The 26717-nt window shown below is 60.7% G+C and overlaps 1 protein-coding gene and 1 long non-coding RNA gene across 5 annotated transcripts; one reads left to right on the top strand and one right to left on the bottom strand.

The window, feature by feature from the left end:
- Positions 1-1037: 1037 nt before the first annotated feature.
- SLX4 (SLX4 structure-specific endonuclease subunit) lies at positions 1038-21512 on the top strand. Of its 4 annotated transcripts, none has more exons than XM_062179731.1 (16): positions 1038-1056; positions 2590-3312; positions 4854-5078; positions 6642-6831; positions 8089-8301; positions 10039-10235; positions 10354-10670; positions 11212-11434; positions 11586-11609; positions 11802-11887; positions 12733-12879; positions 13701-13867; positions 15067-17285; positions 19386-19485; positions 19956-20330; positions 20588-21512. In XM_062179731.1, the coding sequence occupies exons 2-16, from the start codon at positions 2958-2960 to the stop codon at positions 20928-20930; spliced, it is 5181 nt and encodes a 1726-aa protein (XP_062035715.1). In that variant the 5' UTR covers positions 1038-1056; positions 2590-2957; the 3' UTR covers positions 20931-21512. The 4 variants fall into 4 exon arrangements, with proteins under 4 accessions (XP_062035715.1, XP_062035714.1, XP_062035717.1 ...); XM_062179730.1 differs by lacking the exon at positions 1038-1056 and adding an exon at positions 1114-1443; XM_062179733.1 differs by lacking the exon at positions 1038-1056 and adding an exon at positions 1114-1443 and having other exon boundaries at positions 20557-20715.
- LOC133750247 (uncharacterized) lies at positions 18055-20104 on the bottom strand. Its single transcript, XR_009864687.1, has 3 exons — positions 19716-20104; positions 18264-19640; positions 18055-18183 (listed from the first exon to the last, which is right to left on the bottom strand). It is a non-coding gene; the product is annotated as an uncharacterized LOC133750247 (long non-coding RNA).
- Positions 21513-26717: the final 5205 nt, after the last annotated feature.

Below are 26717 nucleotides of genomic sequence, written 5' to 3'. Positions count from 1 at the left end.
AGTCAAAAAGTGCAACAGACAAATACAGAATAAAACGTGGCCTGTGCAGACAAGGGAATATTATTCGTTACAAGGAAAGCCAACCTAAAGTGCACGGAGCCGGAAACCCACAAAGAGAAGAACGAGTGTGAGGGAGGTCGCTGCAGGACAGCTGCGCCTGTCAGGGGTTATTAAAAGTCCTGGAATTGCGTGGTTATGACGGACGCGTAATCTTACCAAAGTCCTAAGAAACCACCAAGGCGTACGCTTTGAAAGCGTGAATTCTACGTCATGGGTATTACTTCTTACACAACCACTACACCGTCTTCGCTCCGACTCCGTCCCTTCACTTCCCCAGCGCTCCTAACTCAGGGACGCCCAGCCCAGAAGCCTGCACGCCCCGGGGTCGCAGGTCCAGACCGCGCCATCCCCGTCCTGCTCCTGCGCCCTCGCGTCTCACCCAGGTCACCGCAGTTCCTGGCCGCCACGTAAGGACTCTGAGGAAACCTCGGCTGGAGGCTCCGATCCTTAACGCTCAGCCGCGGTGGCCCGCGGCGGCCAGACCCCCTCCAGGCCCTGGAGTCGGGGCGACGGGCCCGGGTCCTCTCTCCCCGACCGCCAGGCCTCGGCTCTCAGCCACCACCTCCGGAGGGAGGCGCTCCGGGCCTGGGTTTGGGGTTCCCTCGACCCCCGTCCGCTCCAGAGGCGGGGGCGCTCGGAGGCGGCCGCCATTACTCCGCAAACGTTTCCGGAGTCCACAAATCGGGGCGGAGCCAGACTGCACGTTAAAACTCCGCGGGCGCCCCCCAACTCTCGCCGCCTCTTCCTCCACACTCCGTAACCTGTACCTGAACGCGGACTGCGGCCGCACAGCTCGCCACACGCCACTTCCGCCTCGCCCTCCTCGCGCTGCCCGGAAACGCCGGGGCCGCACTGGAAGACGGGAAGAGAACCGCCCCCCCCCGGAACCGCTCTGCGCCTGCGCATCCAGATCTCCGCGCGGGGGCAGCCGGCGGCGCATGCGCAGGCGCGTGACTCCCCGTTAAGGTACCGCGGCGGCGCGCGCGCGCGCGGGAGGTAGGAGGAGCCGGGCTTTGGGGTTGGGCGTCTGCACTGTTGCACTGGCGGCCCTGTCACCGCGGGCCGTTCTCGCTGTGCTGAGGGAGACGAGTGCCGCTCGCCCGCCCGCCTCCCTCGCTCAACCCTTAGCCATAGGCCGCCGCGGCCGAGGCATCTCGGAGGCGCCGGGCGGGCGGACCCGGAGCCATTCCGGCGATCGGGGGTCTCCGTCTGGCTGGAAGGTCCTCAGAGTCCGGGGCCGCCCTTTGCCGGGTGGAGTGTCCACACAGCCTTTCCGAAGGTCGCCGGTCTGGGGGCAGCGGGAGGGGCCGGCCCGCCCCAGTTCGTTCGTTCGTTCATTCATTCATTCATTCATTCCTCGCCCGCGGTGAGCCGGGCGCCCGGGTAGGTACGAGGCTGAGGAGGCACAAGACCCCTGCCCTCTGGGTTCGTCCTGTCGTCCGCAGACACCGGCTGAGCAGCTGTCGGAGGCGGGCGGAGTGGGGTCACATGCGGTCAGCCTAGCCCCGCGTCCCCGTCCGCGTGCCGCCCCCGTGCACTCCGGATTGTCCCAAGCTGCCTGTAGCCCTTGGACCGCAATAGTGTCCAACACTCACTGCACGTCAGGCACCCTGTCAGCCGAGGAGCACAGGCGAAGGAGGTCAGCCGGTGTCCTTCGCGGAGCGAGGGCTAAAGCTGAGGGAACGAACCGTTCTCATCTCTACCCTGGCTGGGTCTCAAACGAAGTGTGACAAAGGACTGGCTGCGTCCAAGCCTGGAAAGCGATTGGAACAGTGCCTGGCGCACAGTGAGCGAACCGTAGACGTTACCTGCCGCGTGGGGTCTGTGGGCTGGGCGCCGCTGTGAGGCCAGCGAGCGGTGATGAGCAGCGGGGGAGGCCGAGGCCCTCCTCTGAGGAGCTGGCGTGGATGGCGAGGGTCGCCAGGCGGGCAGGTGGGCGCATCGGCCCAGCTGTGGTGTGCTAAATGACTGACGGCAGGGACTGCGCTGTCGGATTTGCAGTGAACTCGGTTTTTGAACCCCGCTAAGCTGTGTGTCAAAGTAATAATCCAGTCCTGCAGGCTGGGAGGGTCCAGCAAAGTGGCCGTCTCGGGGGGCGTTGGGCACATCCTTACTGCCTTCCTCCTGTTTCTCCTGCACAGTTCGCTGTTGGAGCCTCCACAGCTCATGGCTGGGGTTGTAGGGCGGTAGGGGCCCTAGATGCGGGGAGTTATCTGTTGCAGCAGCAAAGGCCCCTCATGAATTTACTCCTCCATCTCAGTGAAAGCACTCTCCTGAGATGCACCCGTTTGTGCTGCCTGTGGGAGAATACGCTTCTACAGGCCTCTAGATCCCTCTTCTGGGTTGTGGTGTTGATGTCCTGGAGGACAATCAGGTTGTTACTCAGGCTGCACTGAGTATTTGACAGCAGTATCGTTACTCTGATACTCCATACTCCCGAACTCCATGTGCACTTGTACTTGCCTGGAAGAAATGGCGTAACATGGCATGATCTGAATAATTACCTTAGATGTGTTTGGCTTTCCACAGATGTGAAGGTAAACACACCGAATGTGCTTCATCACCATGGGCCTCTCGAAGCGCGCTGGGAGCACCCCGTTCGTCTGTGTTCTGCTTCAGAGGCATCTCCTGGACACCGGTCTCTGAGTTGTGACCTTTCGCAGAGGGAAGCTTGAAATGTGTTGCTGAAGCACAGGCCATAAAGGTACCTGCATCATTACGTAGAGGAACAGCGTCCTTTTTGTCTAACTGTGCAGACTCCCAGCGTCTCAGGGGGAGCAGAACTCTCACGACGCTGTGGGTGTGAATGGGATGCCCTCTGTCATCTTCGGACCTGCCCTGAGATCGACCCTCACTCCTCTGAAGAGCAGCCTCGGAGCCTTACGGCTGCTCAGACAATGGATGAGTCAGACGACGATTTTAAAGAACTTTGTGCCAACTTTCTCCAGAGGGTGAAAAAAAATGGAACCAAGCAGGTGTCAGGAGAAAAGAAGACCCAGAAGGCCTCAAATGGCACTCAGATAAGAAGCAAACTGAAAAAGTCCAAGCAAAACGCCACCAAGGCAGAACCCCTTCAAGGCCCGGCAGAGAAGAGACCGCCACCTGGCAGCCCGTCCCCTCGGGCTGAAAAGACAAAGAAAACCAAGTCGCAAGCAAGTGACCTGGCCGGCACTGTGAACGGGGAGGCATGTGTGCTTGCTCCTGCCGAACATCAGCCTGGGCTCGGGGAAAGAGCGCAGGGCACCCAGACAGGTAACCAAGCAAGAACCACTGCCCGACCTTGCCAAAGGAATCCAGGGTTGGGACATTTCTAGAAAAGGCCAGATAGTGACCACCGGCTCTGTAGCCCATCCAGTGTTACCCCTACAGCAGACCCTCTGTATCCACCCAACTGGGGCAGGGAAATAGTGGAGGAGAAAATCATCTCTCTGCTGAGCACGCATTATTATTACTACCTACATAATGCAGTGTAAACTTATTTACATGGCATTCGCATTGTATTCGGCATTAGAAGTAACCCAGAGATGATTTAAAGCATATAGGGAGGATGTGTGTAGGTTACAGGCAAGTCCTGTACCGTTTTATAACGGAGATGTGAGCACCCACGGATGGGGGTGGGAGGTGTCCTGGGGTCAGTGTCCCAAGGGTACTGAGGGGTGACTGCACTCAGCTCTGCTGTTGCAGTAAGACACAGCCATAGGTGATATGTGAACGGGTGGGTCTGGCCTGGTGTTATTTACTAAATAGGTAGCCGGTCCCAGGACTGGAGACAACAGTGATAAAGTAGGCATGTGTGAATTGTCCACGTGACTGTTTGGGATCTGCGCTTTGATGATTCCCTGTGATTGTTTATATCATGTGGTTGACATGAGTGAAAATAATGCAACTTCTCTGATTTTCTGGAGCTGATTCCAAGGCAGGTAAGTCGGAGTGGGCCAGCCAATTTGGTTCAGCTTCTGAGGAAGCCGTATGACGAACGCTATGGGCTTAGTCCTAGGAGAATCGTCAGGTCCTTCTTTTCAGCCCTTCAGAAGACTTTTTCTCTTCCTTTTGTCTGTGTGAAGCAGCTGTGCTGTCCTGCCTTTGGTCTAGCTAGCTCGCGCTCTTCATGCAGCGCTGGAAACCAGCCATGCATATGCTATATACCACAGACTGCGCTGCTGCATTCTGTAGCTAACACGTCCTCACCTTTCCTGCCAAGTCTTAAATAACAGCACCACCTCTCAGGACAGTGGTGGCAAGGTCTGAGCACACAGACTCAGCTCCAGTCCTGCTGCTGGAACATTCTTGGTCGTTCCTGCTTCCTATGTGAATCTGATCAGAACCACGCACCCGTGCATACCTAATAACGGACATACAACTTCGTGGAGTCCGTGGAGCTGCACGGAAGGCCACCTGCATCCCAGGTGAAAGGAGCCCGAGCTAGAAAAAGAGGAACATGTATCACTAGCATTCTTTATTAAACACTGAGATACATTCCGCAGAAGTCATCTTTCAGTGTGTAGAGCTGGTGGTTTGCAGTGTGTGCACACAGTTGTGCAGCGACCACCCCCAGGTAATTTTAGAACAGTGTCATCACCCCAAAAATAAACTGCAGGCTGTCACCCCTCGTGCCCCTCCTGTCGCTGGCATCTGTGTGTGCTCTGCCACAGGCAGCGAGCTTCCTCACCAGTCAAACCTGAACTAGTTCCTAAAGGATCCCTTGGAAACTAGGGTCTAGCCTGCATCTGCTGGAGAAGTCTCTCAAGTCTCCAGCTGCCACAGACGTATGTGACTATTTTCCTTTTTGCCAGAGAGCGTTCCCAATGGCGATTCCCAGCCGCCTCCTCCCTGCCTGACCACAGCGGCGCCAAATCCCTCCAAACCCCGCACGGCAGAGCTGGTTCTGCAGCGGATGCAACAGTTCAAGAGAGCTGACCCCGAGCGCTTGAAGCATGAGCCAGAAGAGCGGCCCCCTGGGGCGGCAGCCGAAGGAAGCGTCCCAAAGAGCCCTCGGGAGCAGACGGCAGCCGGGAACGGTAGGACGCGCGTGCGTCTGTCTTCCACACACACAGGTTTGAACTCTGGCAGGAAGGAGCCAGCACTCACCGCGTTCCTGCTGGGAGCAGGTCTGCTGGTGCCAGCCCTGGCCACCTGCTTGGATCCAGCCAGTGGAGGGCCACCTGTGGCATTTCTCGTTTAGCTTCTTTGACAAAGGTTTAGCTTTCTTTAAAAACTATTTTATTATGAAATTTTTCCCTTAAAAAATCATTTTAAAAATGTAAATTGATTTCTCTAAGGTGGCTTTTTTTTTTTTTTTATTTTGGTTTTGCACTTCTTAATTGGCTTTATTTGTGACTGAAGTCAGGCAGCAGGCTGAACCCAAAAAAGTTCCAGGTAGTCTCACCAGACATCTTTTATGTCTGCGTCCTCTGAACATTACAGGCATCATGCCATCATTCGCAGGATTCTCCTGCCTAACCACAATACCAGTTTCATGCCTAATTCCATTCATAGAGCCTGGCGTTCAGCATGTATACAGATTTCCCCAATGGTCCCAAAGGATCTTTTGTAGCTGGTTTCTTTCTTTCTGTTTTTTTTTTTTTTCTTTAAAGATTTTTTTTTTATTTGAGAGACAGAGTTATAGAGAGTAGAGACAGAGAGGTCTTCCATCCACTGGTTCACTCCCCATATGGCCACAACGGCCAGAGCTGTGCTGATCTGGAGCCAGGAGCTTCTTCCGGGTCTCCCACGTAGGTGCAGGGGCCCAAGAACTTGGGCTATCCTCTACTGCTTTCCTAGGCCATAGCAGAGAGCTGGATTGGAAGTGGAGCAGCCAAGACTCGAACCAGCACCCATATAGGATGCCGGCGCTTCAGGCCAGGGCTTTAACCTGCTGCACCACAGCCCCAGCCCCCTTTTTTTTCTTTTTTAAACAGGGACTTAATATAAGGTTGCATACTGCATTTTACACAGCTCATTAGTCTCTCAAGGTTGAGGTTCTAGGACAGTTCTCTCACCCCTCTGACATTTTTTGAAGAGCCCAGGCTAGCTGCCTTACAAGATTTCCCTCTTTCTGAATTTGTTTTATTATTTCCTTGTATCATTTAGCGCCTGCCTGTAGCCCTAGTGTTGCAGGTAGACGGTATGGACATGAGAGGTCTGACTGGCTACAGGCGAAACCCCCAGCAGTGGCGCCTCCCTGGTGCCGTGTGCTTCGTGCTGGGGCGCCCGAGAAGGCACACGATGTTCTTGGTCCCCTACGCAACATGGGTCCTCATCTCTCATGGGAACCTTGGTGGGGCTGCACTGGCAGAGACGGCAGAAGAGGGGAAGGCCCTTGACGCTCAGTGGCCCTGGGCCACCAGCACTGCTGCCACGTCCGGGAGCTGTTAGACACACAGCGTCCCAGGCTGCAGTGGGACCTCCGAATCCGAACCACGCCTTCACGGGCTCCCCTGCGTGTGCACGGAACAGTGTGAGAAGAGCGTGCCAGCTCCGGCTTTCTTCTCACCGCCTGGTGCCCGTGCCCAGTGACCCACTGCAGACGCAGGAGGGTGTGGCTCTGGAGCTGCCCCTCAGGGCTCTCTGTTTCCCCACAGGATGTGAGCCTGTGCGCTCTGCCACAGACAGTGACGCTGCGGTGGCCCTGGCCCTGCAGCACGAGGTCGGGCAGGAAGCAGCGTCTGCGCGTGGCGACGACCTGGAGGAGAAGGGCTTGTTCTTCTGCCAGCTCTGTCAGAAGAACCTCTCGATGATGAGTGTGGCCCGGCGGGAGCAGCACGTGAACAGGTGGGAGCGGCGCAGACGGTCCGTCCCTTCGCCCGTGCTTGTGGCCAGGACCAGGGTACCCCCAGGCTCCAGCGGGCACCTTGAGATGCCTCACCAGCACCTCAATGTTGTCAGCCTGTCCTCTTTAAAAATGCTTCATTGAGAGAATTCACATATCCACACTTCACCCACGGGGAGGCACCATTCAGCAGCTTTCGGTGTGTTCGCGGGGTTGAGCCCCCATCATCACAGTAATTCTGGATTATTCTCATCGCTCCCAGAGAAATCCCAGCCCTTTAATAGTCACTCCCTGGTGCTCCCTCCCTCCCCTCACAGCCAAAAGTCAACTTCCTGTCTGTGTGGCTCTGCCTGCTCTGGACACCTGACATAAGTGGACTCGTACAGTCCTTGTCCTCTTGTGTCTGTCCGCTTAGAATCATGGTTTTGAAGTTCATCCACGCAGCGCGGAGCGGTACGATTACCTATGGTTTGCCCACTACGGGAACTGTGATACCACAGTGTCCTCCAACAAGCCAGGTACCCAAGACACGCCTGGGCAGTGCAGGCCCGCAGGCCCAGGTTGTGTATGTGGTCCACACCTGACCACAGAACCCGGGCACGTGACTGCAGTGCGTTCCTTTCTGTAGCTCAGCATCCCGCGGTGCGCACAGATCCTTACCTTCCCGGCCACGAGGGGCCGCTGACCGCTGTTTCTGAGCTGCTCTGGACATTCCTTGGCTTAAGATTTATTTGGAAGGCAGAGTGACAGAGACAGGGAGAAAGAGCTCTTCCACCTGCCAGTTCACTCCCCAAATGGCCACAACGACTGGCTGGGCCAGGCGGAAGCCAGGAGCCTGGAACTTCATCCATGCCCCACACATGGGTGCAGGGGCCCATGTACGTGGGCCATCTTCTGCTGCCTTCGCAGGCCCGCTAGCAGAGAGCTGGACGGGAAGTGGAGCAGCCGGGACTGAAACCACACTCTGAATGGGATGCTGGTGTTGCAGGCAGAGGCTTAACTCATGTACCACATGCTGACCCCTGGACATGTGTCTCATGTATTTGGGGACCTGCTTTCAGTTCTTTTGGATAAATATTTTGGCACGGGGTCCCTGAGATGTATGGGAATTTTGGTGTCTGTGTCTCAGCTTCTGTAACCACCCTTGCTAGCAGACATCTAAACATAGCACGTGGAGCCGGGAGGAGGACGCCGGCCCTGGGGAACCTGCTTTAGCCACAGCACGTCCACGCTAACGTACACCCATGGTCTCTCTCCAGGTGCTTAGATGAGGCGGAAAAGGCACTAAGACCACCTGCACCTCAGATCCCCGAGTGCCCCATCTGTGGCAAAGCTTTTCTCACCTCAAAGAGCAGAGCAAGCCACCTGAAGCAGTGCGCAGCGAGGATGGAGGTGGGCCCCCAGCTGCTGCTGCAGGCTGTGCGGCTGCAGACAGCCCAGCCCGAGGGCGGAGGACACCCGCCCACACCCAGGTGAGTCGCCTGGGAAGAGACAGGTCGAGCAGAGGCCTCTCTGATTCTGGAAAGCAAACATTTGTGGAGCAAATCTGGCAGAGTCTGGAAGGGCTTCAGGTGGAGACAGACGCTGCACCGTGAGCCAGGTGTGTCTGCAGAAAGGCGTGGCTGGGCTCCCCGGCATGCCCCCCGCGGCAGCGGCAGCCCCCAGGCCTGCCGGTGTTCACTGCAGCTCAGCCACTTCTTCTGCACCGTGGTTTCATCTCAGTGCAGTCTGACTTTTATTCTCTTAATGTAAGATTATTCAGCACAGGCAGAGTTGGTGAGGCTTACCCACATGCCCCTTTTTGGAAAATTTGCATGAATTAAGGATGAGTGTTAAAATAGCAGAGGCCCTGACAGCGGGGAAGTGAGCCCTCAGCGTGCAAACCACAGGTGCACAGTGGCTGAGGTGCCGTCCCAGCACCCACTGCCCCACGCCCACCCCAGCTGTAAGGGAGCATCAGCTGCCAGGGCCCAGGCCCAGGCTTCTTTTCCCTTGACAGCCATCGGCAGCCAAGACAAGGCCAAGGCCGCTGGCTGTTTCCTGGCCACAGCCTTGCATGTGGGTTGTGGGCTGCTGAGCTGGGCTGGGACTGCAGAGGGCAGAGGTGGGTGCTCCTCCCAAGGAGCTGTCTATTTAGCACAGCACGCTCCAACGGGAGGACTGGAAGCCTTGAGGCCTTAAATAGACAGTCTAAGCTCTCGCTTGCCTCTTGGCAGGACCACACAGCTGCCTCTCAGGTTCAATGGCTCTGCTTTGAACTTACCTGCAAGTGCTGGGATTCCATGTGCACGAGCCCTCGGTTGGCAAAGTAGACAGCCAACAGGAACCGGCTTCTTCCCGGGACTCTGCACCTCCTCTCTCGAGGCCAAGCCGTGGGAGTCTGGAACTCTGGGGTGGTCAGAATTCCCTGTGGGAGAAGGTGCTGGTCAGAGCACCCACTCGCCCCTTGCTCCTCCCGTCCTGCCTGGCGAGTGCCGAGATGCACCCATCGTACGGGGACCAGGGCTGATGGGCGGCTCCGTCCCTTCGCAGAGGCCGGGGTCATCATACCGGCTTCCCGGGGCTCACTTAGACCCTGCGAGCAGTATGAGAATCTCAGGCCGTCCGTGCTCTGGCAACCAGCATGAGCTTCCAGAGACCCGGACAGCTGCGGGGCGGGGCGGGGCGGGCCGGGCTCGGCTTGCCTCGCCCCTGCCCTGCTCCTTCCCTTGCCCGGGGTGCCGGCCTGCCGGGCTCCAGCCTGCCTCCAGGCCTCACACAGAACAGCGGCGCTGGGTTCCTGTGCTGCATTGAGCACAAGCACACGCGAATGGCAGGACTTGCGTGCGCTGAATTCAGGACTGGCCCTGGGCATCTGAGGCCTGAATGGGCAGAAGGTGATGGCAGGTCCAGGAGCCAGCTTGGAGCCAGGAAGTGTTGGCTCCACCAGGTTTGGCCACCCCGGGTGTGCAGTAGCTGTGCCGGGAACCTGCTGGGCAGTACCACATGGAAAGACCCTGTCCTGTGTGGACTGGCTGAACCCTCGGCCTGCATCAGAGAGCTCATAGACGGCAGAATCAGCTCACTGAAGGCCAAGGCACTGGATGCCTCTGTCTGATGGGTCCCCGTTCATCCCTTTTCTCTCACCCCCACAAAGGAGAGCAGCCCCCGGCCTCACAAGTGTGGGCACCCGTGGCCGTCACTAACTTTTCCCTTGGGCTGTCTTTTAGCTTTAGCAACCCCACTGGAGGTGTGAAACGGAAAAGGACCTTGAACAAGAAGGAGCCCCGGAAGAGAAGGAAGGCCGACCTGCCCGAGGCACCGTCCGAGGACCTGCTGGTGGCCATGGCTCTGTCCCGCTCCGAGATGGAGCAGAGCCCTGCCACGCCTGCACTCAGACTGCAGAGTGCTTTCTCCGAGAGGAGAGGTGGGTGTGGCCGGGAGCGGGTGGGTGTGGTCAGAGCAGGTGGGTGTGGCCAGAGTCATGGCTTACGGAGCTTGTTGCTGAGGCCACGGCTGGCCGTGTCGCTTCCGTGTGTCTCTAGAGAAGAAAGGTCGCAAGAGGAAGCCCCCGGTGTCCCCCCCGCAGTTGCTCGTCCAGGACCGTGTGACCACAGGCAGGCAGATAGAAGACCGCGTGGCCCTGCTGCTGTCAGAGGAAGCGCCGCTGTCCCGCACGCCGCCGCTTCCCGCCAGCAGGATTCTGAAGGAAAAGCTGAGAAAGGCAGGCTGGTGCCTGCAGCCGCCGGAAGGGAAGCAGAACTTCCTATGGGAGGGCAGCGCCCTGACCGGAGCCTGGGCCGCAGACGCCTTCTACACGGCCAGCCTGGTCCCTCCCATCGTGCCCCAGCGGCCTGCCGAGGTGAGCCCTGCTCCTCCAGACACGCACGCACGGGCTCTGGGGACAGAACTGCAGCTCCGACACCAGCGCCGGGCCACAGACAGGATGAGCGGTGGGGGCAAGGGCTCGGCTGAGGCTCTCTCTGTAGCAGCCGCGCGGCTCTGCGGGTGAGGACAGGGCCGAGCCTCGGCTTCCCCAAGAGTGTTTAGGACACTGAACCCCAGGCCCTACTCCCGTGTGGCTGGCGTCATCGCAGCAGGCGCCAGGAACCCACATTCTACATACATGTTCCAGACGGTCGTACAGGTGGCTCTGAGTCAGTTCTCGCCTTCCTGTGGTCCTTCAGATGACGTCAGGACGGCGCCAGACCCCTGGCTGTCCGCAGGCATGGATGGGCCACTCAGAGAAGCCTGTCGATACTCAGTGACGGACACTTCCAGTCCCGCACAGCCCTCGTCCCGCTCTGCAGTTTGGGTCTGGTCGTGCGCATGTGTAGAGGCTGCTACCGTGCCAGTGTCTGACAGCAGCCACGTGCTTACCCTGGCTTGCTCGCTTCTTGCAGGGCCTGACCCAGGAGCCTCCGCAACCACTGAGGCCGCCTGAGCAGCCAGAGTCAGGCCTGGAGGGGCCACCTGCTCTCCCCAGCAGCCCCGGGGGCCTGTCGCCATCGGCCAGCCAGAGGGAGCACCAGGCCCTGCAGGACCTCGTGGACCTGGCACGGGAGGGGCTGAGTGCCAGCCCAAGGCCCAGCAGTGGGGACCTGGCCAGCTCCGGTGGGGCCACAGGTGAGACACTGGGTGGGCCGCAGGCGGGAAGGGGGCGCCTTCGTCAAGACCTGAGGCTCGGCAGGAGCACAGGCAGCGCCCCAGCAGCTTCTGCTTTGCTCAGAGGTGACTGTGGCACACACAAGTCTGTCACGATTTTCCTCAACTTTAGGCCAAGACGGAGCTGGCTGCCCAGGTGAGTGAGCCTTTTAACCTCCGGCGAGGGGCGGTGGAAGAAATGGCGGCGGCAGGGGCTTGCTTTACATGGCCATGTCCCCAGCCAGCTCCTCCCGAGGCATCTTGGGTCCAGCCTGGCTTGTGGTGGGTGCCGCCGGCTGGATGTCGACATTGTCAGGGTGACGTTATCTCAACCTGCACCCCCTCGCAGGGCTGGATGTGGTGCCCCGCGGCCTCCCGCTGACCGGCTTTGTCCTGCCTAAGGAGAAGCACCTGGAGTGCGGCGACCACGCTTCGGTAAGGACTGCGGGTCTCCCACGTGAGCCCCTGCCTGGGGCTGTGACCACTGTGGGGAGCTCCACTCCCTGCTGTCCCCAGGGCCTCCCCACTTCCACTGGCGTCACGGAGCAGCTCTGCTTCCCAGCAGGTGGACTTGGCAGCCCCTCCCGGCTGCCCCCCAGGCCCTGCCGTGAAGGCTTCTGTGTGTTGCTTCTGTCTCGGAACACGACGGGCACCCGCAGTGGCAGAACCCCCAAGCTTGCTTAGTCGTGGGAGTCCGGGGGCCGCTCCTCTCTGTGCAGGGCCCTCATTCAGCAGTGTGTTCTGCGTGCTCACGCCGTAGCAACTTACGGCAACCCTCCTGTGTGGCTCTGGGGCCGCGCTCGGCTCCAGCCCATGGTCCCTCGTCCTGTGCTGGTGACCAGTGGGGTGGCAGTTGGGTTTTCCCGAGAGTAGACACCATCCCCGGAGGATCCCGGCCTCAGCCACACTGCCCACACCAGAGCCAGGGCGATGGCATTGCCGTGCACAGTGGACAGCGGTCCCTGAGGTGCTGGCACGCGGGGCCTGGGTCCATCACACCAAGCCGCTCTGAGCACCGGGCATACAGCACGTGTAGCTCACCCCGCACTCCAGAACCACGGATGCCGCCCGCTCGTCCTTGTCAGGGCTGTGCTCCCTCTCCCCAGCGGCCGCTCCCTGCCTGGGCATCCAAGGCCCCGGCTGCAAGTGCCTGCAGTGATACAAAGCAGAGCCCGGCACAGCCCACCCTGTCCTGAGCAGGGGAGCCCCACGCTGCTCGGTTAGCAGAGTGGCAGTAGCGCAAGACGGTGACATGCTCACAGCTGTGCCTCTGGCTTCAGCTCTCCTTCGGGCTGCTGGTTGCCGACTTCAGCGCCATGGTCAACAACCCGCACCTGAGCGACGTCCAGTTCCAGGTGGACAGCGGCGAGCTGCTCTATGCCCACAAGTTTGTGCTTTACGCCCGATGTCCACTTCTCATTCAGTATGTGAGTACCGGCCATCGGGCAGCTCCCCTCCCTCCTGCCCCTTCTGCCTTGTATGGGAGCGTCTTTCCTGTCGCTGTCAGGGTCCCGTCTGAGGAGAGGACAGAGAGGCGCGTCAGGCTAGCTGCCGTGTGAGGAGCGCCCTCAGCGCCGGCCAACAGCAGATGCTCTGTCCCCAGAACGGTTTCCTCTTTTTTCTATTTGCATAATTGTAAAGTTCCAAACTGATCTTTTTTTCTTAACTGTTTTTAATTTTTATATTTAGGAAGGCAGAGAGAGAGCGAGCGAGATCTTCCATCCTCTTTCTTACTCCAAATGTCTGCCATAGCTAGGGCTGAGCCAGGCCAGAGCCAGGAGGCTGGAGCTCAAGCCAGATCTCCCACGGGGGTGGTAGGGATTCAAGTCCTTGAGCCTCCACTGTGCCGCCAGTGTGCACATTGGCAGGAAGCTGGCATCAGGAGCACCAGGGATGAAGACGTTTAAACTGCTGCACCGGATGCCTGCGTCCCCCCTCCCCCGCCCCATTAGAGTTGCCGATGTTCTCAGCCTCCTGCTCCGAGACGTTCTAACCGGTGCTGGACTTCAACATCAGCAGGAATCCAGTGCCCTGCTCTGTGTCAGAGAGTTCTAGAGCTCTTGCTGTGTCTATCAAGAGGCTTGTTATGACCCAACCCACTCAATTCCTGGCCGATAAAATGCCCCAACCGTGGCCCACGCTTCTCCTGGGGTGTGGAGCTGTCCATGAGACGCAGACTCCCAGGATCCACTCCAGGTGGTGGTCACCTGACCAGAAAGCTCACTGCACCTTATCCGCCCCCACTCAGGTGAACAACGAAGGCTTCTGCGCTGTGGAAGACGGGGATCGGAGCCAGCGCGTGCTGCTGAGTGACGTGAGCGCCGAGGCGGTCCGTGCATTCCTGCAGTACCTCTACACCGCGGACAGCAGCCTGCCTCCCCGCCTGGCCCCTGACCTACGTGCCCTGGCCCTCAGGTCCACTGTCCTTCCACTCTACTCCACAGCCTCAGGGTCCGCAGGTTGAGGGTCAGGCTGAGGCCTTCGGAACTTTAAGTCCTGTTCACACTATTTTTGTTTCTTAAGAGATTTTTTATTTGGAAGGCAGAGTGACAGAGAGCTCTTCCATCTGCTGGTTCATTCCCCAGATGGCTGCAACAGCCAGGGCTGGGCCAGGCTGAAGCCAGGAGCCAGGAGCTCCATCCACGTGTCCCACATGGCGGCAGGAGTCCAAGCACTTGGGCCGTCCTCCACTGCTTCCCCAGGCGCATTAGCAGGGAGCTCCATCCGAAGTGGAGCGGCTAGCACTCCAATCAGGGATGCCGGCGACACAGATGGTGGCTTAACCTGTGCCACAATACCAGCCCGTTACTGCCTTTCACTCCCAAGTTTGTGACCAGTGATGGTCATGAACAAGGCCTGCTTCCTCCAGAACGGACTGTTGCAGGAGTGCTGCACGCTTCAGCTCCCCGGGGGCTAAGGGAGAGGCCCCTGCCTCAGGACCTCACAAATGCTCTGCACCTTAACGGTTCTTCCACGGGGAGCTGGACACAGCAGCCCTCTCCTGGATCCCCACGAGTGGACATGGGGAACACACTTGGTCTCCATCCCACGCTTGGCAGCCACCCTGGCTTTGTCCACACTCCAGGGTTTGAGAGAGATAAAGGTTAGCTCAGTAGATAGCTCAGCCAAGAAGAGGCCTTTCCCCACGACAAGGTCCGAGGGCTTTTAGCACAAAGCCTTGTCAGCCAGAGCCTTGGGAAAGGCTCAGCCACAGAGCCTGTGAGCGGGTGCCCGGCCGCCCGCAGGTGTAGCCTGCCAGGCTGGTACTGGGCCTGGTGCCCGGAGGGCCTCGAGCAGCACGTGCCCTCTGGGTTTAGAGTCTGTTGGCTTCCTGTCACAGACGGCCTGCTGCATGGCTTCATGTCTGAGGCCGCAGTGACCGGATGTGCCTGAAGGTGGCGTGGGTCTCTGGTTTCTAGAGCCAGGTGACCCTGGGTGCTCCCGGGCAGGCACCTGGACACCATCTTCCTGGGAGAGCAGGGAGAGGCCAGGCCGAGCCCCGGCTGTGGCTCCTTAGGAGAGCTCTGCTCTGCCCCCACCTCCCAGGTCACAGCACTGGGGGGAGGGGGGGGCTCTGTGCAGAGGGGCCTGAGTGCCTGTGTTCCCTGCTACAGGTTTGGCGTGACTGACCTCATGCAGCTGTGCCAGCAGGCGTCTGCCGGCGTGGACGTGGAGGAGGAGTGCCAGGCGGAGAAGGAAGGAGGGAGCTGTGAGAGCAGACTGGAGAGCTTCCAGGAGCTCCTGCGGTCGGTGTGGGTAGATGAAGACGAGGAGGCAGAGGCTCTGTCGAAATCCGAGGGCCAGGAAGAAGACAGAGAAAAGGTGAATGAAACCGAAATGGAGGAGATTTATGAATTTGCAGCTACTCAGCGAAGGCTTCTCCAGGGGGAAAGAGTCCCAGACGTGGACGCCGACCAGCTCCCCGAGGACGGTCCAGGGCCTGGGCAGGGCCTGGCAAGCATCCCAGGCAATGAAGAGTTGGAAAAGGCAGAGCAAATGGAGCTGTCAGGGCCTGGGGGAGCCACGGCCTCACCCCGCAGGGAGAACGTGAGGCCGCGCGTTCTGCCCCCACAGGGCCAGCGCTCAGCCGTGGACAGCGAGGCACGGACCCAGGAGCAAGAGGCACCAGAGGAGACAGGCGGTCACTCCAGCTCCCCCACCCCTTCTGGGGCAAGGGGAGAAGGTTCCTTGCATTCAGTCCGTGTCCACAGTGAGGAACAGCTGCCGGCACCACCTCAAGGAGCGCTCTTACAACCGTCCCAGGCAGCGAGTGACCACGAGGAGCGAGGGAGCACTATCCAGGGGCGGGAGGGGGAGCTTTCCCATCCCCCCACTCCCCAGCAGGCTCCCCAACCCCACCTCAGCTGCCCCCCGCCACAGCCCCCAGCCGTTGGGAGTCCTGGCCACTCGCAGCTTCACGCGCATCACACAGGCCCGCTGTCTGGCCTGGCGCACAGCAGGCTGTCTGAAGCGGCCTCCCCGCACTCGCCATCGCCACGGGCACGCTCCAGGCAGAAGAGGCCCAGCAGCGTCCTCACGGCGCTGACTGATCCAGGCCTGCAGAGAGGCAGCGCCTGCAGTCCCAGGCTGGAACCCAGAACCACGGGGGCCCCGGCTGCCCCGGACACGTCGGCATCCATTGACCTCACCCAGAGCGAGCCCGAGCGTTCCAGCTGCCGGTCACCGAATCCTCCCTCCAGGAGCGAGGGGGATGAGATTATCCTTTTATCAGACTCAGATGAAGAGCTGGAGCCGGAACAAGCCAAGATCAGGCCGGCTCCTGATGCCCCAGGAGAAAGGGAGCTGTCGGGAATCAGCCCCAGGTCCTCGGAGCTGTTTTCCGTCATCGATGTGGATGCAGATCTGGAATGTTCCCAAAGCCCACCAAGAAGAGGAACTGGGCTGCAGCAGGGGGAGGAGGTGCTGTCAGAGAATCGGGGCTCTGGGCGCAGCAGGGGGCCCCCCTGGCTGTCCTGCGACCACGAGAGCAGCCCCGAGGACAGCACCACGGACAGCTCGTCCTGGCTGGTGCCCGCCACCCCCCTGGCCAGCAGGAGCCACGACTGCTCATCCCAGACCCAAATCCTGAGCCTCAGGCCCAGGACCCCTGCGGCGGAGAAGACTGGGCGCACCCCCAGGGCTTCAGAGAACAGGGGCGCGAAAGGGGCCGCACAGGAGTTGTCTGTGATCGTGCCCCAGATGCCACCCGCCAGCCGTGCTCCTGTCACTCCGGGGGCTTCCGCCAGTGGCAGGCGGGGCTGTCGAAGCCCCCCCCGGCCTCAGCCCAGGCGCCCCAAGCACTCCTCTCCACTGGCCCCTCGTGCCATTCCAAGAGGCCCCCCCGATTTCACCTGGCAGTTCCCAGAATGCTCACCACTCAAGCCGGGCCGGCCCCCCGCGGCTGCGGCCAGCGAAGTGGTGGAAGTTGAGGACAGTGAAGGTGAGCAGGAGGCCACCTCCCTTCCGGCAAACAGCAGCCCCCTGCCGGACAGTGACCCCCCAGGGCCAGCGGACGGCTGCTGCTGGCACGCTGAGCCCCTCTCACCCATCCCAATTGACGACCTGAACCTCGAGCGGACAGGCCCCCTGGGCACCAGCAGTCCCAGCAGCAGGACCCAGAAGTCCCCCGATAGTGGTGCTACCCCCACCCGAGGCAGAAAGTCCCCAGAGCCATCCTCACAGGCCGGCTCCCCAGGGAGCGGCAGACTGAGCTTTCTGAATTCAGCTCTGTGGGACGACTGGGATGGCGGAGAAAAGTCGCCGGAAGCTCCTCCCACAGCCCAGACCCCAGGTGCCGACGGCGCTGAGAGCTCAGGCGCATCGGCGACACCAGGTGAGTGCTGGGATGGGCGCCGTCTGGGCTTTCCGCTCTACACTGAGGGGGTGTGGAGACCCCGAGTGAAAACTCCACTCAGCTGCAGGGCAGCGTCTCCTAAACGGGCCTGGGTCCCCACACCCCCAGACATCCAGGTGTGCGAGCCCCTCTCCAGAATGACGAACCAGCACCCCCAGAAGTAAAAGCTCTTTGTAGCAGGCACCTCAGCAGTGCCTAGGATCGGGCCGAGTCAGCCTTCCCACCCACCGAGCCGTCCACAGCAGAGTAGAGCCGAGAAGGGCGGCCGTCCACCTGGCCGCGGTGGGGAAAGGGACACCAGCCGTAAAGAGGAACAGGCTGACTCGTGCTCCTGCGTGGCTAAGCCTAGGAAGCAGCCTGCAGCGCGGGAGCAGGCGGGCACAGGAGGTCAAGCTGACTCCGTGCAGACGCACGTCTAGAAGCAGCAGCTCCGGGGGATGCGTGGCTCCAGGGGCTGGGGAGAGGAGCAGTGGGGAGCTGGCGGAGGGCTGGCTGCCCAGTGCTATGACTGTGCCCTTCAACTCAGCGAGACAGGCAGGTGGGGCGGCTGTGGGCAGTGAGGTGGAGGGGCTGCCTCCCATCACGGGGGACTCAAATCCGTGAGTCGCTGCTGCCATGGCAGAAGCTGCTGGGAGCTGCAGCCCGGTGCTTCGTGCCCTCCCGAGATCCCAGGGGAAGCAGGCCGCCTTCCGCGGCTTCTTCAGTCCCACCTGGCAGCCCACCCCACAGCGTTGCCTCTGGAGGACCCAAGGCGACCCAGAATTTGCATTTCTCACCGGTTCCCAGGGGTGCTGTGAGAACCCTGCAGCAGGCGGGAGACTCGGGCACGGGGCTGTGAAGGGCAGGAGGCATGGAGACGCCCCGGTCTCACGTGACTCTGTGGTCAGAAAGAGGATGGAGAGTCAAAGGCTGTCCGTTCCTGATGTGTCCCAGTCATCAAAATGCTGCTTGGATTACCTCGGCTTGACAGGGATCGCACACCAGAGGTCACTTTCCAAGGTGCACAGTTCAGTGGCTGTCACCGCGTTCACGAGGGTGCGACCGCCACCACGGATCGCAGACATTTTCCTCACGCACCCACTCTCCATCTCTGGATCTGCCCGGCCTAGACACCCAAACCGAGCCACCGAGTCTGGGGTCTGGCGTCCTTCTCTGAGCCTGAGGTTCGCGATCTACGCACGGACGCCTCTGCTCTTCCATCCAGCCTTCGCAGTCCTGGCTGCGTGAGGAATGCAAGTGTTCATCGGGAGTGGACCTGTGGGGTCACTCTCTGAGGAACCCAGCTGCTCCCCAAGGTGGCTGCACCACGTGACATCCCCCCCCAGCGCGTGGGGGGTCCAGTTCCTGCATCCTCATGACAAAGTATCCCGGGTAGGAGGCGGCATCTGTGGTTTGTCTTCGATGTCTGTGGCTTTTGTTTGTTTGTTTTTAAGAAAAGGCAGTCCCAGAGAAGGAGACAGATTTTCCATCCGCTGGTTCGCTCCCTACATGGCCACAACAGCCAGGGCCGGGCCACTCTGTCTCCCCCACTGGTGGCAGAGACCCACGTACTTGGGCTGCCCTCCCAGGCTCGGGAGCAACAGCCGCTGGGACTTAAGCCAGTGCCCATATGGGACTCTGGGCCCGCACCACGGCACCAGCCCCTGTGTATGTTCTTTGAAGTGTACGTTGAGGCCCTTTGCCTGTTCTTAACTGGGACATTTCTAAATAGTTGATTTATAAAAATAATACTGATGTCTGCCTGCTTGAAGGACATCGCCCACTCTCAGGTTGCTGCGGCATGCTGAAGCATTTTCAAGTTCGTTTACGTGTGGCTGTGTGTGGGGCTGCCCAGCTCCAGGAACACCATTCACGCAGCGTCGGCTCCACCAGGCACGGGGCGTGTGCACCGTGGGCTGCCTTCCGAGGCGGCACCTCATTTCCAAACACTGAGCACGGAGCTCATTCATGCTCTCGTGGAGCAAAGTCACGGTGGTGTCGTCTCCAAGAGCTGATTTCTCTTGGTGGCCCCGCCAGGATCAGAGCGGTTAGTCCGGACCCCTCGTGTTGAAATGGGTGCTGCTTTTGTTTTGCCCGAAGGTGCTCATCGGAAGAAGAAGCTGCCCCCCAAAGTGCCCATAACGCCAATGCCAAGGTACTCCATCATGGAGACGCCGGTGCTGAAGAAAGAGCTGGACAGGTCAGTGCTGCTCCCCAGAGTCCCTCCCAGGCGGGCTCTTCCCTCTCTCACGTAGCCAGGCTTGGCAGCCCTGGAAGCGGAGCGGCACCGTGTGGTCGCTTCAGGTCTGGTGGACGCAGCTGGCCCTGGGCTGGGCAGAGGTTCTTTAATCTGCTCTTCAAGGAGAAAGGGGATGGGGGAGCTTCCCGGGCCTCCCTGCGCACTGGGCCCCCGGAAGTCCCTCAGCTTACCCAGTGGGCATGCTCCCTGTGGTCTGCAAGCATGTGGAGTCCCCTGCAGTGAGCCGCGTCAGCTCTCCGGCTGCTCAGTCGGTGCCCAGCACAGATGCTAACCTCTGAACGCTTTCTAGAGTTGTACCACGGCTCAGCCGCACAGAGCTCGTCACTGCACGTGTTGGTAACTGCTCTTTGCCGGAACGAGGAGGTGGTGCCGAGTGTGGAGTCCTGGTGCTCACCTGCTTTCTCATTCAGGTTTGGAGTCCGCCCGCTGCCCAAACGCCAGATGGTTCTGAAGCTGAAGGAGATCTTCCAGTACACTCACCAGACCCTGGAGTCCGACTCGGAGGACGAGATCCCGCCCTCTCAGGCGCCCCGGGAGGCACCCTGCAGTCAGACCTACAACGCCGAGACCTCCGAGCCTTCCAGGGCGGGAGGCTGCACGCAGCTGGAGGCTGCCCCGGGCCCCCAGCACGGGACGCAGCAGCCCAGTGGGGGCCTCCCAGCCCCTGGCAGGCCACCAGCCCCCGAGGCCTCTCCAGGCCCTGATGGTGACGCTCGTCTCCCAGCCTCCCAGGAATCCGTGGCTACCTCTGTGGACAGCAGTGACAGCTCCTTTAGCTCACAGAGGTAACCAGATGGAAGTGGCGGGGCAGTGGGTCTGGGTGATCAGGAAGCCCCCGTTACCTTCGGGTTTGAACCTCTCAGGGGCCGCTCCCTCCGGGCCCCCCGGAGCAGCCCCACAGAGCTCCCGGCCCCACGCCCCACACACCTGCACTTTCCTGCCGCGTGCCAGGCTGCCCAGGGCCCGTGGGAACCCACCCCTTCCCTCAGAGGGGCTCGTCTCGGGCTGCAGGCGTCACAGGGCCGCCGTCCGCGCTCTCCAGCTCCTCCACAGAGTTCGGAGCAGCCTTTGAGTCAGCAGGTGAAGAGGAGGACGGGGTCAGCGCCTCCCAGGCGGCCGTCCCGGCAGGAGACGTGGAGGAGGCGGTGAGGCGCTACATCCGCTCCACGCCGGCCCTGTACCAGAAGGTGCTGCTGTACCAGCCCTTGGAGCTGGCCAAGCTGCAGGCTGCCCTGAGGCAGAACGGCATCCGCGTGGCTGCGGGCAAGCTGCTGGACTTCCTGGACACCCACTGCGTCACCTTCACCACCGCCGCGGCCCGGAAGGAGAAGCTCGAGGGGAAGAGGCGGCGGGGCGCGGGCAGGAAGAAAGGGGGGCAGAAGTGACGGCCCCCACCTGGGCTCCACCCTCCCGGTGTGCGGGCCTGCACTGTGTCACAGCCCCCACTGACCGCCTGGGGGAGGCTGCAGGGTGCCCGGTGCACCGGGCTCCTCCGTCTCGGCTGGGACCTGTGGAACGCCGCCTCCCGCGCTGGAACTGGAGCACATCATGGCTGGATGGAGGCCCCGCCCCTGCCTCTGTCGGTGCCTCCGTGTCTCCCCTTGTTCCCGTGGGCCTCATGGATTCGGGGGGGCCTGGGCGGCACCAGGTGGCGGGGTGAGGCCTGGTCCTGCCCCACCTGCCCCCTGCAGCCACCAGGCCCAGGGCCAGCCTGCCCAGCTGGCAGGGACCGGCTTCCTCTCAGCACAGCCACCACCAGCAAACCAAGTGGCCTCAGTTCGCTGCACCACACGGCCAGGGCCCAGCCCTCCTGGCCCGGTCACTGTCACCAGCACGACCGAGCCCCAAGGCAAGCATGCACCCTACCGGCAGGCGAAGGCGAGAGGAGGCTGGGTCTCCGGTCCTTGAGAACGCCCTTGTCTCAAATCCAGTGCAGCTGGTTTTATATGATGTGCAATAAAAACAAACAGCTTTACAAAAACCTGGCAGCTGCACCTCAGAAAAATCCCAAGGGAAACAGACCATGAGCTTGAGCCCAGGTGGTCCCAGCCCACCTGTTCCTGCACTGGGGGCACAGGTGAGTCACAGACAGCCACACTCTCACCCGCACGTCCGTCGGTCCGTACACGGTGTTTCACAGAGCCCTGCCTGGGCCCCGAGCTGCCAGGCGAGGCCGGGCGCCAGCCTCAGGCGTGGCTGCCACAGATGCAGAACCGCCGAGCCAGGCCCCACCTTCCATGGTACGAGCTGCAGAGCGCTGCCATGGCCTGAGCAGGGGCTGTGGGGAGATGGACAGGCCACCCTGGCCGCGTCCTGGCACGGGGGTCGGGGCTCAGTGGCCTGAGGGTCGCATCAGCAAAGAGGGAGTGGAGCAGCAGCGATGGGTCTCCTGGACACGTGGCCTGGCCTGGCAGGTGCACAGGGCCCAAAGCGGACAGTGAGGAGCCCAGAGTCTCATGTCTGCTCTCATCAGAGGGGTCACAAGGGCTCCCCAGCAGGGGCTGTTTCTGGAAGCTAGAGGAGACCAGGTCCCTGTCAGAGCCCTGACCCTCAAAAGGCCTGTGTGACAAAAGAAGTCGCTGATGGCAACGTGGGGGTGGGGTCAGGATGGGGGAACGCAGGGGAACCTCAGCCAGCCCAGCCAGGAGGCAGGAACAAGAGCCTGAGCCCGTGTGCCAAGCAACTTGTTCTGAAACGGCCAGCGAGGCCGTGCTGCCTGCTGGGGGGAGGGTTCAGAGGAAGGAGCCCCTGCCGCGAAGGAACCACCACAGTAGGCTCAGTGTCCGAGAGCTTGGACGTGCCCACAGGAACCGGCCAGCAGGCAGGCACCACAGGACTGGGCCGGCTCATCCGTTGAAAAGGAACACGGTGGAGCAGAGCTGCCGTCATGGTGCCGGCAAGGCTGGGGCAGCAGGTGTGCCAAGGGCCCGCTCTGGGGACAGGGCAGGAGTTCCCATCTGATGAGGAACCCCAGAGGGAACCTGCATGGGAAGCAGGGCTGGGGACCAGATCGGCCGCACTTGGCCATGTCCCGTCCCACATCTCGTGGCCCTGGCCTCAGCCTCGGGCAGGGAGCTGCTGGCCCTGCAAGGGGGCTCACGAGGAAAGGCCCCAGCCTTGCAAGCAGGAAGCCCTGAGTCCACAGGGAGGATGACTGTGCAGCCCTCCTCTCCACACACGCCAGCCCCCCCAGGGGCCAGGAGCCCACGCGCTTCTCATGGAGGACCCTGCGGAGCTGAGGCCACGGGCCATGCCGGCTCTGAGTGGGCTGACAGACGTTCCTGGGGGCTGTTGGCACCCGTCCTCAGCACCCACGCCACGTGAACCACGGAGGGAGGCCTCTTTCATGTGACAGACTCACCAGGCCCCTGTGGTTTCCAACATCCTGTGGGTGGCCTGGTTTGACGTCGTCGCTGCTCCCCACGGCCAGGGCTGCAGCCACTGGTCCTGCGCTCTGCCTGCCTGGAGCCAGGCCTCTCTGCGGGCCACTGGGGTGTCCTCTCAGCACCTGGTCCAGTCCTGAGTATGGGGAAAGCAATGCTGGCCAGGAGAGAGGGATGGGGACACGGAGGGTGTCGTGAACCAGAGCAAGTCTACGTGGCCACCTTGAGTAGATGGGGGTTCCCTCCCCTCCATCGCCCGGGCCCAGGCCCTGGAGGGTGAGCTGGCAACAGTCACACGAGCTGCTGGACGTGGCTGCAGACCCCAAGTGCTCCACCATTGGGCACCTACCTGGTCACCTCAGTGGCCCCATATGAAGCGGCCCACTCCCTGTCCTACACCCTGGGAGGTGTTCTGGATCCTTCCTTTCCTATAAGCTTCCTCATGTCCTTCAGCCCGGGCTGTCGGCTGGCTGTCCCCTGTCGGTGCGGCCCACCTGCCGCAGTCCCCCTTCGGGGCGGAGCGTGAGTGCGGCGAGGGACCACATTCTGCCGCTTCCTCTCGGGGCGCAGGTGGCCTGGCCCTGGAGGCCCCTTGTCTCACAGGAAGACGCGGCAGGGTGCAGCTGGGTCAGAAGGTGCCTGCAGGGTGACAGGGAAGGGAAGGAAGGAGAGCAGGGAGGGAGAGGCGCGGGAGGCACGGCCGTGGGCCTGAGCCACTGCCTCCCGGCCACTCTCGGGGCGTCCAGCCACCACCCGGAAGGCTTCCTGGTGCAAAGTCACTGCTGAGAGAGCGTATTTTCAATGTGTGTTATACTCAAAGGCTCAGTGGCTCCACGACAGAGTTCAGCAAATAGAAGACTCAGCCCACCGGGCGACTAGGCAAGGGCTATACAATAATCACACTGTGCAAGTCACAGAACCGCTCATCCAACAGTCGTGCACAACTGCCGTCGACTGACCGCCTCAGTACTTACAACCCTATGTCAACAGCTCCGACAGACACGGGCTGGCTTCCTCCTGGAAGAACTTCCAGCTCCTCACACGTGAGGCGGCATGCAGTGTTTGTCGCTCTGTGCCTGGCTTACGTCACTCCACACCATGTCCTCCGGTTCCAACCATTTTTCTGCAAAGGTTAGAATTTTATCTTTTTTATGATTGAATAAAATTCCATTATACACACACACCATATTTTCCACATTTTCTTTATCCATTCATCTGCTGAGGGACACCCTTGGTGATTTCCTATTTTGACTGTTGTGAACAGCGCTGTTATAAATATGGTGGAGCAGGTATCTCTTTCAAACAATAAACTCGCATCTTTTGGATACATACCCAGTACAGGGATAGCTGGATCATATGGCAAGTATATTTCTAGTTTTCATTCATTCATTCATTCATTTTTTACAAATAGTGAGAGAGAGAGAGACGAGAGACAGAGAGAAAGCTCTTCTTTCTGTTGGTTCACTCCCCAAATGGCTGCTATGGCCGGAGCTACTTCAATCTGAAGCCAGGAGCCAGGTGCTGCCTCCCAGTCTCCCATGCGGGTACAGGGCCCAAGCACTTGGGCCATCCTCCACTGCCCTCCCAGGCCATAGCAGAGAGCTGGACTGGAAGAGGAGCAACCGGGACTAGAACCCAGCACCCATATGGGAAGCTGGCGCCGCAGGCAGAGGATTAACCAAGTGAGCCACTGCGCCGGCCCCTCATTTATTTATTTTTAAAGATTTATTTATTTCAGAGGCAGAGTTACAGAGAGAGGGAGAAACAGAGAGCTCTTCCACTTGCTGGTTCACTCCCCAGATGGCCACAATGGCCGGAGGAGGCTGGTCTGAAGCCAGGAGCTTCTTCCAAGTCTATTTCTAGTTTTTATAGGAGTCTCTGGGGCCAGGTTAAGCTGCCAGCATCCTATGTGGCTAACGGTTTGTGTCCCAGCTGCTCCAGTTCCAATCCAGCTCCCTGTTATTGGCCTGGGAAAAGCAGCGGAAGAGGGCCCAAGTGCTTGGGCTCCTGCCACCCACATGGAAGACCCAGATGAAGCTCCAGGTTCCTGGCTTAGGCCTGGCCCAGCACTGGCTGTTGCAGCCAAATGGGGTGTGAACCAGCGGATAGAGGATCTCTCAACTCAGAATCAATAGATAAATGTTTAAAAACAGAAATCCCCACACTTTTCCACAGTGGCTGCACTTACACTGCCACGACCAGTGAGCCGGAGTCCCACTTTCTCCACATCCTCGCCGGTGTCTGCTGCTGTCCGCGTGGGAGCCACTGGGGGAGGTGATGGCTCCCTGTGGTTTTGATTTGCATTGCCCTGATGCTGAACATTTTCCCACGTATCTGTGGCCCTTTGTGTTTCCTCTGAGAACTGTGTGTCCGGTTCTATGCCCACTTCTTCCCTGGACTGGGGTGACTTTACTGTTGAGCTGCTCATCGTCGGGACAGTGATGGAAAGCACTTGCCTCTGAGCTTTGGGTCTGAGGGATGCTCCATCCCAGAACCGAAACCTGGAGACGCTGCCCTGCTCTTACTGACAGGGGCCACGGCAGAGCCGGAGAGCTGTGCCCCAGGCAGCCCCCGCTCACTGATTTGTCAGCGTGGCTGTTGGCTTTTGAAAAGAGACAGGAAGGAAGGCTGTGGTGGCGCCCGGCACAGGAAGAGGTGAGGAGTCAGAGACGCCTTGACAGTGGTGGGTGCAGTGGGGACGGCGGGAGGCAGCCACCGCGCCCTCGGGCCCCGCACTCAGCGTGGGAAGCACATCAGATCCCCTCGCATCTGGGGGCCCAGGACTGCGGAGATGGCCCCCCACTCAGACCCCCAGCCTCGGCACCCCTGGAGCAGGAAGGAGGCCCAGAAGGTAAGCCGAGTCCAGCCTGTCTCGCTGGGAGGCAGCGGAGGGCGAGGGCACAGCTGGGAGGCCGGACCGTGACTCGAGGCCCGAGCTACTCCTGGGGATGGGGGAGAACAGGAGGGTGCTAGGTTCAGGCATGTGCCAAGGATAACCCAGGACAGGTCCCAGGGCACAAAGCTCAGCCCCTTAGTGCCAGAGATGGTATTGGAGCGGGAAGCGGCGAGAAGGCGCTGGGGGGAGGTGGCAGACGGCGCAGTGTAGCCCAGGGAACTCCCAGCCCTGCTCCCTGGCTGCAGGTGGCTCCCAGCCAACAACGCTACTAATCTGAGCCTCATTCCCCACCTGCAAGTGGAGGTGACAAGGTCACGAGGCCCAAGGGAGGTGGTGGAGACGGTGCAGACCCAGCTCACCGTGCCTGCCCCACAGAGGCCGCCTCGTGTCCCGTGGGCAGCCCTGGGGCCTGAGGGAGAAGTGCTGAGGGCAGGCCTTCTCGAAACAGGCACTGCCCAGCTGGGCCACGGTGTCCGCCCATGGCCAGGCGGCGGGGCCCCAGGTCCCGCTGGTCCCTCCCTGCAGGCGCTGGCTTGCCTAAGCCCAGGTCTCATTCTTTGCCACCAAAGGTAGCAGCTGGGCACCCCCGTTCTGTCCCGGGGTGCGGTTCTCCTGCTTGGGGTGCAGGGGTCAGGGCAGTAATGAGGTGGTGCCTGAGGGCAGGCACCACTTCCTCCTCCCCTGATCTCGAGCAGCGGGCTCACCATGGCGCTGGGGCCACCTCGCCAGGGCTGAGTACTGAGCTGCCAGCACTCGGGGGTGGAGACGGAGTCGGGAGGGAGGAGAAATGACCCAGGGAATCACGGCAGGGACACAGGCAGTGGGCGGCAGGTGGCACGGGAAGACCCCACCCAGGCCCCACAGTGGGCAGGGCCGGGCCGGCCACTGGGGAA

The sequence above is a fragment of the Lepus europaeus genome, chromosome 21 (assembly GCF_033115175.1).
Source record: "Lepus europaeus isolate LE1 chromosome 21, mLepTim1.pri, whole genome shotgun sequence".
Taxonomy (NCBI): Eukaryota; Metazoa; Chordata; class Mammalia; order Lagomorpha; family Leporidae; genus Lepus; species Lepus europaeus.
Note: the sequence above shows the minus strand (reverse complement) of the source record. Positions and strands in the feature narration are given on the sequence as shown.

Bases quoted from the DNA above. Each gene is read 5' to 3' on its own strand.
- SLX4 (XM_062179731.1), top strand. From the start codon at position 2,958: ATGGATGAGTCAGACGACGATTTTAAAGAACTTTGTGCCAACTTTCTC. The intron at 11,610-11,801 runs GTGAGTGAGCCT...ACCCCCTCGCAG, and splicing joins AGACGGAGCTGGCTGCCCAG to GGCTGGATGTGGTGCCCCGC. The intron at 13,868-15,066 runs GTCCACTGTCCT...TCCCTGCTACAG, and splicing joins CTACGTGCCCTGGCCCTCAG to GTTTGGCGTGACTGACCTCA.